Source organism: Paramormyrops kingsleyae, chromosome 4 (genome assembly GCF_048594095.1).
Source record: "Paramormyrops kingsleyae isolate MSU_618 chromosome 4, PKINGS_0.4, whole genome shotgun sequence".
Lineage (NCBI taxonomy): Eukaryota > Metazoa > Chordata > Actinopteri > Osteoglossiformes > Mormyridae > Paramormyrops > Paramormyrops kingsleyae.
Genome location: NC_132800.1, coordinates 37,083,924 through 37,101,215, shown reverse-complemented (window position 1 = coordinate 37,101,215; position 17,292 = coordinate 37,083,924). Strand labels below are relative to the sequence as shown.

General features: G+C 45.1%; 1 protein-coding gene across 6 annotated transcripts in view; it reads left to right on the top strand.

Annotated features, from left to right (window-relative positions):
- The window catches only part of ralyl (RALY RNA binding protein like), a 55,614-nt gene extending 40,267 nt beyond the window's left edge, over positions 1–15,347 (top strand). For all 6 annotated transcript variants that reach the window (XM_023816140.2, XM_023816141.2, XM_072711257.1 and 3 more), the window contains 7 exons: positions 4,585–4,660; positions 5,547–5,594; positions 7,013–7,197; positions 11,489–11,602; positions 12,145–12,302; positions 12,570–12,603; positions 14,857–15,347. In XM_023816140.2, the coding sequence (XP_023671908.2) occupies positions 4,585–4,660; positions 5,547–5,594; positions 7,013–7,197; positions 11,489–11,602; positions 12,145–12,302; positions 12,570–12,602 (614 nt within the window). In that variant the 3' untranslated portion in view covers position 12,603; positions 14,857–15,347. The remainder of the gene's footprint in view (positions 1–4,584; positions 4,661–5,546; positions 5,595–7,012; positions 7,198–11,488; positions 11,603–12,144; positions 12,303–12,569; positions 12,604–14,856) is intronic.
- Positions 15,348–17,292: the final 1,945 nt, after the last annotated feature.

The following is a 17,292-nucleotide window of genomic DNA, read 5'->3' as shown; positions in this document are numbered from 1 at the left end:
CAGATGGGAAGTACTGTGTGCATGTGATTTTTCTTGCTTTCACCCTCCCAGTATGTCAGACTGTCAGGATCTAGGGGGCAAATTGGCACCAGTGGGAGGTGAAAACATAGTTAATCAGCTGGACTGGATGTGAGGAGGCGGCTCTAGTCTTATTGAGATTGGTTCAGAGGGCTTAACTCCCCAGGGCTGGCGTCCTCACATGCCGCCCCCCCCCCCCCCCCGTCAGACACACACAGACCGTCTCCCCTGTAGGCAACAGTAATGTGTGTTTTTCTTGTTATTTGCCAGCTGTGACTCGTACAGCCGAGCTGAAGTGTGTCCCTCCGTCGCTGTTCATGTCACATTTTCCCGGAGAGTCTGCGGATGACAGAGGATCCTCCTCTGTGGGTTACGGTCTTCTGTGAGCTAAGAGAAGGGCGGAGAGGAGGGTGACGGAGTGTGTGGGATGAAAGAGAGGCGGCTTCCTCAGGGAGACGCCGGCTGTCAGGAAGGAGGTTGGGGAGTCTGGGCTTCAATGCTGCCTCTCCGCGAGTTTGGGAAACACGACTGTCATCCCTTTGTGTCTAGGTTCATCTAATTGGTGTAGTAGGGAGGCGGTTTGTTTATTTAAATAGACCACGCCGTATCGTCATTTCGGAAATTCGCAGCCAGCAGGTGGCGTAGTGCCCGAGGGACTGGATGCAAGCGGTATATTCAGGTTGCCTTCGCTGGCTCTCAGCCCCCATCCTCGGTCCAGAGCGTCGCTCTCCTGGGGCCTTTCCTCCATCCACACGCTTTGATCACCCTTCATCCCATTAGCGATGCAGATTTCCTGCTTATCTGACCGTCTGCTCCTCTTCTGCTAAGCGGCGATCTGCTTCAGGTCCACAGGCAGCTACAGAACCACCTGTTTTGGCAAAGTCCTGGCAGCACCGTTCCCCCCCCCTGTTTATTGTGCCGAATGTAATAATGGATCCTTAATTACACGAGAAAAGGCCTTCTAAATGTGCCCAAATTCTACTGGAAGAAATGACTGCTGTGCTGTACTGCAATAGAATAAAAAACTAGAATTTAAATATTAATGTTTATACCAGAAGGGAAAGGCTTCTAAAATGTAATTTTTTCTGAGTGGGCGGGTCTTGGTGTGGAGGGCGTGGTCTTGGTGGTGGGGGGGTGGCTTTGGCCAGGGCTGCCCTCTCTTGCAGGTGACACAGACATACTACCATAAAGTAGGGCTTTATTGATCTAATGTGGAAAACACATAGGGTCTGGATATTTTGGTTCGTATTACGGTCCACTAATTAATATTCCATATCGGTGGATTATTCTTTTAAATGTAATTAGCTGTAGGCTTCAAAAGAAGCAATGCTTGAAAAAAGATTAAGATCGCATATCTGAATGTTTATTTATTGTAAAAAATTTCCCTGCAGAACTACTGATAATTGACATGGAATACCGTGGAATCCCTGTCCTTAAAGAACACAAGCCAGAGATGAGATTTAATTTAGGAGGCTTTGCGATTTTGATTATTTTTCACTCCCCTTTAGGGAAAATGAGAATGCTGCTATATAAAGACGGGATTGAGAAACACTCAAACACACGTACACACACACACACAGACACACACACACAGACTGACACACATAACACAGACAGACACACACATACAGACAGACACACACATACAGACTGACTGACACACACAGACAGACACACAACACACACACACAGACATTGACACACACAGACACACACACACAGACAGACTGACTGACACACACACACAGACTGACACACAGACACAGACTGATACACACATAACACACAGACACACACAGACGCAGAGACACATACTGTTGCGGTTTGAGGGTTATTTGAAAGTGCCTGGAAAGCTGTTTGTGAGAGTGGATTCATCTACATTAAGGATACATCCTATCAGATATGGCTCCCCTGCTTGAATCCGACCTCGGCACCTGCACCCGGACTGGAAACCAGGAACGTCACAGAATTCAGGCGTAAATGAGACGCAGTGTTGAGTCAGGTAAAGGATATTAAGCTGGTTATACGGCGCAGCTACACAAAGGACACAATGAATATATCTTTGCTTTTAGGGTTATTATCTTCCTATTAGGCAGTCATCATTGTCACAGTCATCCTCGCTCTAAATGGCTTTTCACGCCTAGTGCACTCCGATAGCGGCGATCATTGTTCTGCTGTCAGGGTTGTTCTTTGTGAGATATGGATTAACTGGTGTGGTGTTAAGAAGTCACTCTGCGCTGCTTCAGGGGTCAAGTGACACGTGCCCGACCGAGCCATCAGGCTTTCTCAGTCAATGAAATTTATAGACTTCAGGTCTGTAACAAAACCAGAATGATTTCAGCCCTATTGTGACTAAAGCCATCAGTGGTAACCAGTGATTCAAGTGGATTCAAAGCTTTTATGTGTCATATGCACAGTATGCATTCCAACCATAACCTGCAGTGAAATACAAAGTGACGAACTCCGCCATAAAAACACTGGAAGCAGTAACACAACATTACAATATAATAAATATGGAATAAATAAGGAACAGTAAAGTTATGCTGGTAATAAGAGAAAGAAGGTCAGATATGTGCAACATAGTGTAATTACTACTGTCAGTTAGTATTAAGTAGTCTGATGGCCTGAGGGTAGAAGCTGCTTCTGAGCCTCTCAGTTCCCACCGAAAGACAACAAAAGCACTTTCATGATCTTAGCCTGGTGGGCCAGTACTCACCAGCACGTGTTACCAGCTCCTCTTTTTACTTCAGAGTATGGGCACCTCTCAATATCTGCTGGTATTGAATAACAAGGTGAGTACCGGCACCTGGTACTGAATAACAAGGTGAGTACCGGCACCTGGTGCTGAATAAGAAGGTGAGTACTGGCACCTGGTGCTGAATGACAAGGTGAGTACTGGCACCTGGTGCTGAATGACAAGGTGAGTACCGGCACCTGGTTCTGAATAACAAGGAGAGTACTTGCACTTGGTGCTGAATGACAAGGTGAGTACCGGCACCTGGTGCTAAATAACAAGGTGAGTACCGGCACCTGGTGCTGAATAACAAGGTGAGTACCGGCACCTGGTTCTGAATAACAAGGTGAGTACCGGCACCTGGTGCTGAATGACAAGGTGAGTACTGGCACCTGGTGCTGAATGACAAGGTGAGTACCGGCACCTGGTTCTGAATAACAAGGAGAGTACTTGCACTTGGTGCTGAATAACAAGGTGAGTGCCTGCACCTGGTACTCAATAACAAGCTGAGTACTGGCACTTGGTACTGAATAACAAGGGGAGTACTGGCACTTGGTACTGAATAACAAGGGGAGTACTGGCACTTGGTGCTGAATATCAAGGTGAGTACCTGCACCTGATACTCAATAACAAGCTGAGTACTGGGACTTGGTACTGAATAACAAGGGGAGTACTGGCACTTGGTACTGAATAACAAGGGGAGTACTGGCACCTGTTTTTCCCCACTTCAAGCATTGGTGCTAACCAATGAAATCGTTTGGCTTTGTTATAAACCTGAAGCATTTTGACAGTTGGAATTTGTCCCAATAAGGACTTCTCATGCTTGTCAGGCACACAATCCCCAACAACAGAAGAACATGTGCGGTGATGTGGTAACGTTCGGATTTTGAAGAGATGTTTTGGTTTCAAGCCTCCATGTTCCAGTGATGTTCAGCTGTAGAGGAGGTTCTGGTGCTGTGTCGTGCTGTGTCAAGGTTTTCCACTAATGAGGAGGAATTTAGGTTTTGGGGTGATGTTCAGGCAAGGTGGTGTTGGGGTCTCGTGAAGGATGATAAGAAGATGTCCTGGTTTAAGATGTCCTTACTCAACACGAAGACCTGCTGACTGTAATGTCAGCCAGGTGCACACTTCCACTGTAAGCTCCGCCCCTTCGCGTTTCCATGGTTTCCACTGTAAGCTCCGCCCCTTCGCGTTTCCATGGTTTCATTATGTGTCCCCTCTGTTCTCCTAACATCCAAAAAACCACTCAGTTTGGAGGTGAAGTATTGTTAAAAAACAAAAACATTTACATTTATTTTTATCTTCCAAAGCAACTACAGACATATGTGCTGAATTGACTTGGCACAGGTGAACATTTTCCATGAGCTCTCCAAAAATGTAAGGTGGACCAGGAGAACCGGTCAGGTCCTGCACGTCTGTGGGCTTCTGCCTTCCCCTCCTGGGGGGGGGGGGCTTTTTCCCCTCCTGGTCCCCTTCATACCTTCCCTATGTCAGTTATTGTTCCAGCTGATCTCTTAATTAATTATCCCGACAGGACTCTTGATTGAAGTTAATTACAATTCAAATCTCACTATAGCTTTTCCAAATTGAGTTAAATTAAATTAGTCTCATTTAGGAATGTTTTTTAATTAATCAGTTATTACTTAAGCCTTCTGAGCTGAAAACTATAGAACCGATTACGCTTAATAATTGCCTAATTTATTCTATTTTGGTGAAGTTGCACAAATAAAAGCGACGTATTTGCACAAACACCATTTGACGTTCTAATCTTTCTGTGAATTAGCAAGCGTGCCCGAGCATTATTATCCAATGTTTATGTGACTGTTTTTCAGACATCAACATGGCAGGCGAACCCAGGCCCTATAGGCCTAAGCTGGGATCCAAACGACCCATCTCTGCCATCTACAGGTGAGGCCAGCTATGACGGCAGGGCCTGCCGGCTGTTATCCTTAGACGGGATGGTGAGCTAGCAGCAGGGCCGTATGTGGACAGACTTGTGCGCTTGAACAGAAGCTGGTATGCATCAGAAGGAAAAACACAACTAATTATTATCACAGTTGAGTTATGAGATCAGGGGTGAGGTTCCTGATGCAGCCTTAACGTTACCTTCGTAAAGGATAGAACTTACAAGCGATGTAGCGTTAAGGAGACTTCGGGAAACTCGCCCCAGGTCTCTCAGACTCTGTTTCATCTCGTGACAAAATATCTTATACTTGGTTTTGGAGAAAACACTATCATTTACCTATCGAAGTACTGGTGGACAGTCAAGAAACTTAGAAGCCCTTTTTTCTCAATTTCTATGTCAGTGTAGTTACTGTGTGTCACCTTTGTGGGGCAGTATAGTGCCATAACTGAAAAGGGTCTGAAAGAGGTGACTGGGGGGCTGTAAGGTCCATTAAATGTTGGTGGAGTGTCTGGGTTTCACCTGGCAGTTTGAGATGATCAGGAGGTTAAGGGCACCTTCAGATAAACTGACCAGGATGTACCGTCCTTCATCAGTCGGTACACGCGGGGTTAAGGACCTTAAATCTTCCCACTACGTTTTAGGTTTACATCGCTGGAGGTTATTCTTGTGGTCCGTGCATAGCACACTTAGAAAAGAGAGGCGGCGTGGGAATTTTTAACAACTTAGGGCTCCATGCCTGTGATCAGAAGGTCGCCAGTTCAAATCCCAGGGTTGGCAGAGTCACTTCAACAACGGACATGGCTTCGGATTAAGGTGCCTGCTATATAAGTGAAATTATATTATTACCTGACATGCTTTCTCTCTTCCTGTTTGTCTCAACGTCCACAGTGGTTATGAGTTCGACTACGACTACTACAGAGATGACTTTTACAGCCGGTAGGTGACTGTGGCACGTCCCTGTCCTGAACGGCACCGCCCGCTCGCCAAATGGATGTCAAACCATTTTTCCCCTTGTTGCATCATGTCGCTCTTTAATGTTAATATAAGCTCACCCATGTAGCAGTGAAAAGCAAACAATGTCTAAAATAATTTCCCCAAAGTGCTGAACACACCGATAACTATACCTCTGTGTGCTTAAAAACTTTGTGTGAATCACATTTGCCACTAGAGACAGGACATACATCTATAATCTTTCTCATAAATGGGGCTTAGGCAGCTTAAATATTAAAAAAAGAGATCAAGTGTGGCAGGTAGAGAGTAAATCCTTTTGTGTTTGTTGGCCCAAGGTGTTGTCATTGTGCAGTCAGCAGCATTCGCAGCTAAATATTCATATCGGAGCAGCAGGCTTTTGTGGCTCAGTGGTTTGGGACACTGTGCTTGTTATCAGAAGGTCACTGGCTCAAATCCCAGGGCTGGAAGATTGATTTCACTATTGGGCCCTTGACCAAGGCCCTTAGCCCCAATTGCTCCAGGGACTGACTGACCCCTCTTTCACAATATCACCTTGGATAAAATAAATGAAATGTAAATGTCTGAGAGCTGCTGAACTCGCCCTCAGTTTAAAACATGACTTTCACCTCAGAAAAGCTACAGGGTTAATTGTCCGTCCGACGTGGATTTCATTTACGTGTTTCTCTCTGGTAAACAAGGCAGGTTCCCTTCTGCTGTTGAAATGGAAAAACGCAGAGCGACTCCCCTAATGGATAAAAAGGGAAATTTATGTGATATAGTTGCTGTCACCAAGCAACAGAAAAAGAGCCTGTGAACCAGGTGTGGGTTTGTGGCGGCCATGGCTGGTGTTTAGGAGCTTAAGGGGGTGGGGCCACATGGGGTATTGAAAGCTGATTGGCCCACAGAGTAGCCCCTCCTCTGTCACCCACTCATTCAAAACATATGATTGGCTAATTATAGATAAGGTCGGCCCCTTTGTATGACTTATATGTCCCTCACATTGAAATGTCCTAGAATTGCCCCTGGGGGTGATCGGAGATATTTCACTTTCTGGTCACCAAGCAACCCATGGGATACGAATAGAAACCGGGGAGGAAGTCAGATGCTGGGGAATCTCCATGTAAAGAGAACATCATTAAATTGCGATCCAAACTATGAAATATGCCAGGCTTGCTGTTCAACTTAATTACATCGTCTTCAGGACTATAGACTAAACATTACACGTTACGATTGTGTAAGTTTGATGTCAGTCGACTTTGTTTCGTTCTGATTTATAACGAAAAAAATCGCAGGCTGAAGACTTTGTGTTGCGAATCATCTTGTTGGACCAGCAGATGTTGTGCAGTCCTGGCTCTCTGCTCCGTCCCGCATAGTTACGCCTCTTCCCGCTGCTTGATTTGCAGTCTGTTTGAATACCACGGCCGAGTAGCAGCCCCCCCGCGACCGGTCATTCCGATCAAGCGATCCCGGGTCGTGGTTCCCTCCACACGCAGGGTGAAGACCGCCTCCTTCCCTCTCAAGATGGTGTCCTCTTCCTCCTCATCCTCCAGAGTGCCCACAGCCAGCTCTTCATCCTCTGGCCCGAAACGTAAGCACACCCGCCTCCCCTTCTCTCCCGTAGGGCACCCGGAAGTTCGTTTGCCTCTTCACAGTGTGCAGGAGAAAATGCTATGAAGTCTTGTCCTTCTGAGATCTTGCACTTTATATTTGCTTTCTGAAGAGGACTTTCAATTTTTGCTCACATCTCTCATACTGTGCATGTCACTCTATTACGTCCTGTTGCTTCATAAAGAGGACAGCGGGGGCTTTAATGTGAGATCAGGTGTGTGGGGGCACACATACAGCCTGTAGGCTAAGCGGTCAGTAAATCAGTCCGCTATCTCTGCATCCTCACGCCTTCCTGAGCTCGGGGGCGGGCTGGCACAGCGCCGCCCTAGTGGCCAGTGACCTCACACCTCGCCGGTTCCCGGGACTCGCTCGGCGGGTACAACGAGGTGCTAGACGACAGACGCTGTCACCGCGTCACCGCGTGCATTAACATGCTCAGGAAGCAGGGCTACATTCATGTCAGGCCGATGCAGAGAACAGCAGAGAGGGGAGATAATATATGGAGATAATTAATAGGAATTAATGATATCCATACAAAACCTACTTTATTGCAGTTTGCAGTGCCAATTTCGGTGCCAAATCAATTCATTATGAAGATTAAAAACTCCCTGGCTGCACAGGAGTTGTTTACAGAATGTATACATTTGTGTTCATGTATAATATATCCATCCATCCATCCATCCATAAAGGGTTTATCGGGTTAGGGTTAGGGTTGGGTCTAGCTATCAGCAAAATAGGCAGTTGCCTGCGGCCTCTGAATCACCTGCGTTGCAGAAGCAGTGAAATGGTCATCAGGTTTCTTGGTGGGGGGGGCCTCCCTAGTAAAGCTTTGCCTGGGGATGCTGAAAAGGTAGATCCGGCCCTGGGGAGGGGGTACATGCTCATCCCCGGGGGGATCGTGGTCCATCGGGTGATTTCACAGACAGTAAGAAGCGTTTGCTTTGCCAGCGGCTCCCCAGAACCGTGACGGGGGGGGCAGCACAGGCAGCGCGATACGGCAGGACCCCGGCATCCCTAAGACGCGGTTTTATCCGAGAAAAAATACGGGATATTTATTTTACGGAATGAATCAAACATTTCTTTTCCTTCCCAGTCCGCTCGCATCCTGCTCTTTCTCCCTGTTATTACATCGTCCTCTTTTGAAAGATTATATTTAATATTTATTTGGTGAGTTTTATCTGTGATTTTTTTTTGGCATGATTTGTATGTTCAATACTTATGTTTTTGCCGCCAGTAAGCATGTTTTGTTTCTGGACGTGTGAATCAGTGTTTAATTAAATCTTCCGTGAGGATTTAGTCACCGCCTCTTCCATGATAATTTTAGATGAAAAATATCTGACAGTCACCGGAATACAGGCGAATAGCGAGCATTACCAGACTGTATTTGTTTATCTTTCACTAAGCGAGAGGCTAAAATGCTACAGAAAGTTCCGGTTGTCATCTGAAGGAGCAAGAACCTCCACATCCAACTTCATTCTCAACCTTGAAATAGACAGCAGTGGTGATCATTCCAAATGAACAGGATATATTTCCCACTGCAACAACCCACACGTGTACATATGTAAATACTTATCTATTCTGTAATGCTTGTGCTGCCTTTTGCACACCATGGATATTTCTAACTATTTAATCATTAATGTTTGTTAGGTGCCCTGCGATGGGTTCGCGGCCCATCCTTGGTTGTTCCCTGCCTTGTGCCCTGCGATGGGTTCACGCCCCATCCTTGGTTGTTCCCTGCCTTGTGCCCTGCGATGGGTTCACGCCCCATCCTTGGTTGTTCCCTGCCTTGTGCCCTGCGATGGGTTCGCGCCCCATCCTTGGTTGTTCCCTGCCTTGTGCCCTGCGATGGGTTCGCGCCCCATCCTTGGTTGTTCCCTGCCTTGTGCCCTGCGATGGGTTCGCGCCCCATCCTTGGTTGTTCCCTGCCTTGTGCCCTGCGATGGGTTTGCGGCCCATCCTTGGTTGTTCCCTGCCTTGTGCCCATAGCCTCCAAGATAGGCTCCGGCCCCCTATGACCCTAAACAGGGCAAGCAGTTTCAGAAAATGGATGGATGGATGGATGGATGGACAAATGGATGGATAATGTTTGTTATTACATGTCTTGTCTCGTAAATTTATGCTATCTATCTTTTTCAAATAACACTGTTATACTAGAAACAGTGAGATCATAAATGGTATGTTAGATTCGGGTCTAAAGGTTATGATGATCCTGAAGTAGAGTTTCTACTTCAGTCTGGGGTGTATATACCATAATAAGATGTCTGTTACTTTTTGGGTCCATTTTCAGGAAATATTTAAAAGTTTGACTATAATTCCATCCATCCATAATCTGTAAGTGCACATCGACCAGACTCTCTCTTTAGCCTCATTAGACAGTAAGACAGTTTCAGTCATGAACAGTTTGTCACCTGTCTCTGGATTGTTCTCAGAATGCTTCTCTAGTAGCCATTCTGACAGCACCCTGGTTCGCAGGGTGGAGGTTCTTCTTTGGAGATCACCAGCTGTCACCCGTGGATTTCTCAAGCCATCTGTTCCAATAGGGGGGAGTGTGACGGCGCCCTCTACCTGGCGGGATGTCCACTGCACCTGTGGCCCTGTGTTTAATTATCGCTGCCACATTGTAGAGCTGTGAATTTTTCCTTTTTCTGGTCTGTAGGGGTCAATGACCTTTTCAAATTACTGGCCAAACAACATACAGTCGCTCCCTTAAGTTTTTACCGATTACATCGCAAAAGTGTAGCTTAGTACTATTTTGCTTGTTTTTTTTTAATTATTTTTGAAGGACGTATATCATCACTGTCCAATGAAAAACCTGTATCTCCAAAACTCCATTATTTCAGGAGAGTGAAAAAAAATGCATTTTCACAGAAGCTACTATACAAAAAAACCCAAAACAACACAATGAGACACCCTTAGTACCCTACCTTGACGCAGCCATAAGTGACCAGTATACTGTGTTAAATGGACCTTTGTGGATTGTTACCAGGGAGGGAGATATGTCACTGTCAACAAGATACAAACAATTCTCACTTTATATTCACAATTAGCAATGATAATAGTTAGCTAGCTATCTAGCTATCAACATTACGTTGTTAGAATTAGCAATATAAAGTAATCCATACAAACAACCCTCATGAATATAAATGTTAATAACCACAAACGTAAATGGTAGTTAGATAGATGACTTTATAAAACATCTTTTCATTGGTCACTTAGGTGTCAAATGCTATCAGTAGACAGAGGGCGTATTCCATCTATAGTAAAAAGTCACAATCTTCAAAAAGTTTTCATCAGAGAGCGATGATATAGAGGTAGAGGGTGATATAATGATGCAAATTAATTTAGGGGGGAATTCACCTTCGGAGTTTTACTTATGAAGATGAGAATCTGCTCAGTTTAATCCCAAATTAGGATGGACCGGCGCTGTCGCGGTTCCCTCCCGTCCAGGATGTGCTGAAGACGGATTCTCCATAGGAGCCAAATTAGGGAGTCTCTTTCATGCCTTCAGCGCCTGGTTCATCTTGAACGTCTGCTTCATCCTCAAAGGCTCCCTGGAGTTTAGGCAGCCGGACTGATCACACTATTCCGCCGCTGTGACATTACATGTGACACGCGTGCGTCACCTCGCGGGTGTCATCAGCTGTCATGTCAGGTGTCATCCTGAAATATATCCTGAAATAAAGAAGCATTATCGTTATTTAACAAGATAATGATCAGAAAAATGAATGCAATAATAAAAGTCAGTGTGTAATAAACCAAAGCTCACGGTTCTGTTACCTGCTTTTATTGAATTAATGGCAGGATTATTAATTAATCAGAGTAGAGGTTCTCAATCCCTGTTTCTGGTCCACGGCCAGTATAGCAGTGGGGTTTTGCGAAGGGGTTGGTTAATTTCCAAAAATAAACTGTACATTTTCATGTTTTATGACCCCTCACGTTTCTGTCTGTTCGGAAATGTTATGTTACGAAAATGCTGATCGGTCCCCCGTACTTTGAAAGGTTGGGAACCTCTAAATTAGAGCAGTTGAGGATCCATGCTGTCCGCACATGTGGGTCACGTGACTGTCCGCACATGTGGGTCACGTGACTGTCCGCACATGTGGGTCACGTGACTGTCCGCACATGTGGGTCATGTGATGCAGAAAGCTTAGAAAAATGGTGGCCCAGGGACCTGGGCACTGATCTGTGTCTTTATTAGTTCAGTTTTTCGTATCAACCACTTAACCCTAAAATCTCCTCTGAGCATCTAACCATTTGCTGTCTGTCTGCAGTGAAGACGGGCCAGCTGCAGACGATCAAGCGGGAGATGACGCAGATCAAGACCAAGATCGACTCCCTGCTCAGCCGGCTGGATAAGATCGAGAAGCAGCAGAGAGTGGAGTGCGGTAAGGGAGTGCACACACTACCATTGCTCTTTCTGACAGCGTTGGAGATAGAGGTCCACGGTGCTCAGTCACTGGACACCCGAACGTGTCTGTCAGGGCTGGGAGAGTTGGGGACCAGTAAAAGAGGGAATTAAGGCAGGAGTTATCATTCGTACTGTCGGCAGAATTTCAATAACAGTCAAAGGCGTTTGTCAAAGAAAGAGGCATCTGATTTCGGGGGGGAGGCCATTAACAGAGGAGGAGATTGGCCACTCCAGACTGGCAGAATATGAGTCAGTCATATATAGTCTAGACTCTTATCATGAGACAGCTCAGCTTTGGGGATCAGAGTGTACTTCACAGATAACGTGCCCCATTGGCCGGTCAGTGGCCTGTCAGGCGTTACTGGGAAAGTTCCTTGTAATCGCGCAGCGGCCCATTTGCGGGACGATTCATCATGACCAATCAGAGAAGGCAGAAACATCCCAAAACAGTGCTGAGCCAATAACTACAGCCCTGTGACCCCGCCCCTCGTGGGGCGACTTCCTTATCCCTCCGTTTAGAGGCTCAGAGGAAGTACAAGGACAGCTACGAGTCTCTGCAGGAGGAGTCGGTCTCGGAGACGGCGGACAACTCGGGCGAAGAGGCCGCTGAAGCAGCAGCAGGGGAGGTCACGGACGGTGGCGAGGATGACTTCGAGGACGAAGGCGGCAGCGATATGGTGATAAGACGGGCACAGAACCGTTGACAAAGGGCTGGTGCGAGAGTGCAGAAAGCATTGGATTCAGTTTACAGTATATTTATACAGTTCCTTTCACAGCAGAGTGGGCCCAAGGTGCTTTACATGGGTGTGTTGTGATAGATTACATCATCATACACTCAGAATAATACAAAAACTGGGTATTATATACTGTTAAAAGGATTTCTGCAGGCTTCCCTGACTCTGAGCACTTTGGTAAAGTCTGGAGTGTTTTTACTTGTGTTTCAGATAGAGAACCACGCGTCAGACATCGACAACTGAGGTAAGGGTTCTCTAAATGTCAGGCTTTGAGTGACAGTGACCCGTGGTATTGAGTCTCCTTATTGTTATCTGTGCGTCATACACTGAGATGAAATCTGAGTGCAAGAAAAACTGTAAATTGAATATGAATATGAAAATAAAAGGAATTTTAAACACTGACAATCTGACGGCGTAAACTTGACATACTGACACATACCGAATTGACCTGCAGCGGATGTTTGTCTAATTAAGAATATTCAGGTTGTTTTTGCCGTGCCAGTATATACGAGGTCACCTGATTCCACGACAGACAGAGGTGCTATAACAGCTGTGATTTAATGCCTTTTCATCTGAAGTAAAAAGGAACGTACAGCTCCTGCTGACTGATGGCCTGTCCTTCCCCGATTGGCAGTAATCGTTTTGATTTTCACTTCTCCTTGACCGAGAAGAAAAATCTATTACTTCGCTCTCATTCTAGCGAAGGGTGGGTCTTTGCTGAGATTCCCGCCGCACTGTGCCGCTGATGACAACACGGGGATTATTCTGAGCGCCCGAAAGTGCCCCCGTCAAGGGGGGAGGCAGCTCGCTCGCTGATAAGCTGTTAAATGTCACTGGCTCTTTTTGATTCGTTCGGTCGCTTGTATGTGTTTATCATATAGAAAAAGCGAGAGCTACATTCCCCTTAGATATTTCCCTGCTGTGGATCAGGGGTCAGTCGCTGCCAGCGTGCTGCTTTTTAATAAGCCAGTTTTCGGCTACATCGATCTGTTTTTCCTTTTAATTCCGGCAACTTGGCCTTTTGAACACCAGACTTTTTTTGTTTTTTTTCGCCGTATGTGTCTGGTTATGGTGGTAATACGGAGTCGTACTTCAGAAGCGATTGTTCCTACTGGAAAGCTGCAGAATAATCGTACCATTAAGGTGGTCCCACGAAGCAGGTGAAACGTGACTGGAAGATTCTTATTTAAACATGTGAGAATGTAAGATTCCTTAATTATTCCTCTGAAATTATTTCCTTGTGATAGACTAATATAATTACCACACCGAGACCATTATCCAAATTAGTATAAATAATTGGTAGAGGGAAGTTTAGCTTTTGGTTTACTGTGGGCGACATGTTAAAGACAAAAGACAAAAGAGATATATAACACTTACAAAAGTCACCATAACATGCCATTAAACTGGCCAATTTCTGGTGCATAGGGACCTGGAATCCCATTAATACCTAGAGAATAACCTCTTCCATTAGTTCTTGAAAATGACTTTTGGATTTACTGAAATAAATGCAGATGAGACAGGCTGATTCTCAGTGGTGAAGGATGGGATCGGTTTTCACATACATACAGTCCAGCACGTGCAGTCCCTCAGCGTTTTTGGATCCTGGTCCCGTAAGCTGCAGGGTTTGGCCGGTTTTGGGATCCTGGTCCCGTAAGCTGCAGGTTTTGGCCAGCTGGAGCTGAGCTGAACCTCGGTGATGGCGGCTGACTCTCGGAACCCCTGACTAAGCCACGCACGCCGCGTGACGCTAATTGAATTGCAGATGGCGGTCTGGTTGCCGTGGCCACTGGCTGAGCCGACCCTAGCTCAGCGTCCCATAGCTAAGGCTAGACAAGCGGGAGGTTTGACCGCAGGCCTGTATGGGGCTGCTCTCAAATTATTTATGAAGCTAAAGACGGTGCTTTGAAGCTGTCAGCGAGCGCTGATCACTCAGGCCGTTTGGATTGAAGGCAGAGGAGTTTTACTCTATACCGACTTGTAGGGCTGTCTGTAAAGTCCTACCTAAGAGTCACATGTTCTACCATTTCATTACTGTGTTTGCAAATATACGACGGCATCATGGCATCTACCACAAGTCTGTACTGGAATGGTAGTACAGAGGATGGATGGATGTAAGATATTGAAATTGCTGTTCTGTTCCAGAATGAACATTAAATCAGTGAATCAGCTGGCTTCCTCAATCAGTCACAAACCATTGGATAAGCACCATAAAGTTGTTAAAATCTTATCTAGCTCTGATTTAAAAGAACTCAGGGTTTTAAGCTTGCACTACACTAACAGGAAGACTATTCCATACTCTAACTACACGCTGTGTACAGAAGTGCTTTCTCAAATTCAGTTTAAAATGTTCTCCCGCTAATTTCCACCTATGGCCACGAGTTCTTGTACAGTATTTGACCTAATATTGAAATGACTATTTGGTTGGACAGCATCCAGACCTGTAGGGAATATTACCTGGATCATGTCCCCCCCCATTACTCCACTGTCTTATTTACAGGACTTGTTAACTGAGGGTCAGCACTGGCTGTTGGAGAAGGATATGACAGGACTTATTGCAGAACGACTCCACGATGTCCGAGGAACAGGACAAAAACAGAACTACCCGTTCACTGCCCCCCCCCTGCGTCGACAGCCCCATACCGGACTGCACATCCAACTTCCAGAAAGAACTTGGTGTAATCAGGTGTCGTGAGCAACTGGTGCTGTGTTCAGTAATAGTGTTCATCTATGTTAGTGTTTCAGTCTGAAGAAGCTTCTGGAATTTGCCTGTCAACATTGGTTCTGCGAATATTTTTGGAAGAAAATCGGAATGTGGAGTTTAATTACTTTCCGTTATTTTGAAAATTCACAAAGCCATCTGAAGTCTATATTTTGCTGTTGTTAATTCCATTTTATGGTGACGTACATTGTCATTGTTTGTACATGATTTGCCACCTCAATAAAATGGTATGTATTATACAAATGTGAAAGTAAAAATAAATAAATGCAGTCTGGAAGTCCAACGCTGATCAGAAGCCGAGGCGAAGCGGGGGAGATGGCGAAAGTGACGGATGCACGGCGTCGCTGTGACATTCACCAGCATTGCTCGTTCCTGATTGGATGCAGTAAAACTGCGACAAATAAAAAATGAAGTCGCTGCATTGACTCATTAATTTAAACATATTCAAAGGGCCAGGTCTGCAAAAAGGTTACAAAACAAAATTGATGCATGTTTGCCGTCCTTGACGTGCATGTGTGAGAGAAAATGAAAGCATTGTAGTTATCATTAATCTCTGTTTATCCACCTACAGAAAGGACAAAAGTATTATTGATGAGAACACAAATTTAGACCGGGATTTTCTCTGTGCTCCGTGAGTTATGTGTGGCTCTTAACATCTCAACATTCTTTATATCTTTATTAAATCCTTTGGTTGACCATATAACAAACACACATTCTCAGAGACATCACCACTGCCAGCTGTGAGGAGATGATTAGAGATAAGCCCCGCCCCCAGTCGTTTACCACCAATCATCTGGCCACATTGACACCCTCTATAACCATGATTACTCCATTGCTCCAATGGGGGCAGTTTGTGGTTCAACAGGTTTGGATTCTGTCTGTAATCATAAGGCTGCCAGTTCAAATGCCAAGTCCAGCAGAGTGACTTCCCTGCTGCCCCCCTTTAACCCCAATTGCTCCAGGGACTGACAAACCCTGCTTTTTGGGGGCTAAATGAGTAAAATGTAATGCTTCAGTGAAAACTTACCAGTGATTATCAAACCCAGATTTTGGGAGCTGGGAAGAAGCAGAAACATGGGACCCCAAGAACCTCGTTGGGAAGCACTGCTATAGACCAGCCTGAATTGTGTGTTTGACTGCGAGATGAGACCAGCACACATCTTTCACCATTAACGACAACTCGATTCATTTCCTTTGTTTCACGTCGATAATAACTGCCCCATTAGCCTAGTTTTCTTTAAAGAGCCCCACAAATGTATTTGTGAAGGCTGAGAATGATACTTTTGGTTCTTTATTTTTATATAGCGAAACCTTGTACCTTTGGACACAAGTGTGCTGGTGGATCTACCCCAGAACATTCCTGTTTGGTATTACGCTATAGAGCAGTATTTCCCAGTCCAGTCCTCAAGGACCCCTAGTCAGTCCACATTTTTGCTCCCTTCCAGTTCCTGGAAGGAAGCAAAAATGTGGACTGTCTGACAGGGAGCTGGGAGGGAGCAAAAATGTGGACTGTCTGGCAGGGAGCTGGGAGGGAGCAAAAATGTGGACTGTCTGGCAGGGAGCTGGAAGGAAGCAAAAATGTGGACTGTCTGGCAGGGAGCTGGGAGGGAGCAAAAATGTGGACTGGTTGGGGAAACACTGCTCTGGAGCAAAATTCATGGTTAAAAGATAATGTATAAACAGAGTGAATATTTCAAACATATGTATGTGTCAGCTATGGTAATGATGTATGTTTTTTAACAGTAATACATATAGTACAATACAAGTTTTAATGTATATTTTCATTTATTTATGCAGATTTTTTTTGCCAATGCTTATAGAAATACAGAAACATATTCAGATACCATTCAGCAAATAATTCATGACAAAGGGATTTAAAACCAGTAATACATTTCCAGCATTTTTCCGAAATACACTTGTACAGAAATGTAAACATTTTGTAAAGCTATTTTTATGATAAGCATGTTGTTAATTGTTGCTATAATGCATTTTTATTTACATTTGTTGTATGGTTATTGATTCAGTTACATAGGAAATAGGATGAAATAAATTGTCATAATGCATATTCTGGCCTTTCTTATTATATACCATCATGTCCAAAAAATTTTTTCTCTTTACAAATACAAGAATGTGATAGATTCTATTAGAGCGACCAAAGACCAACTGCAAGATGTGTGAGTGAATGGTGTGTGAGTGTGCCCTGCTATGGGCTGG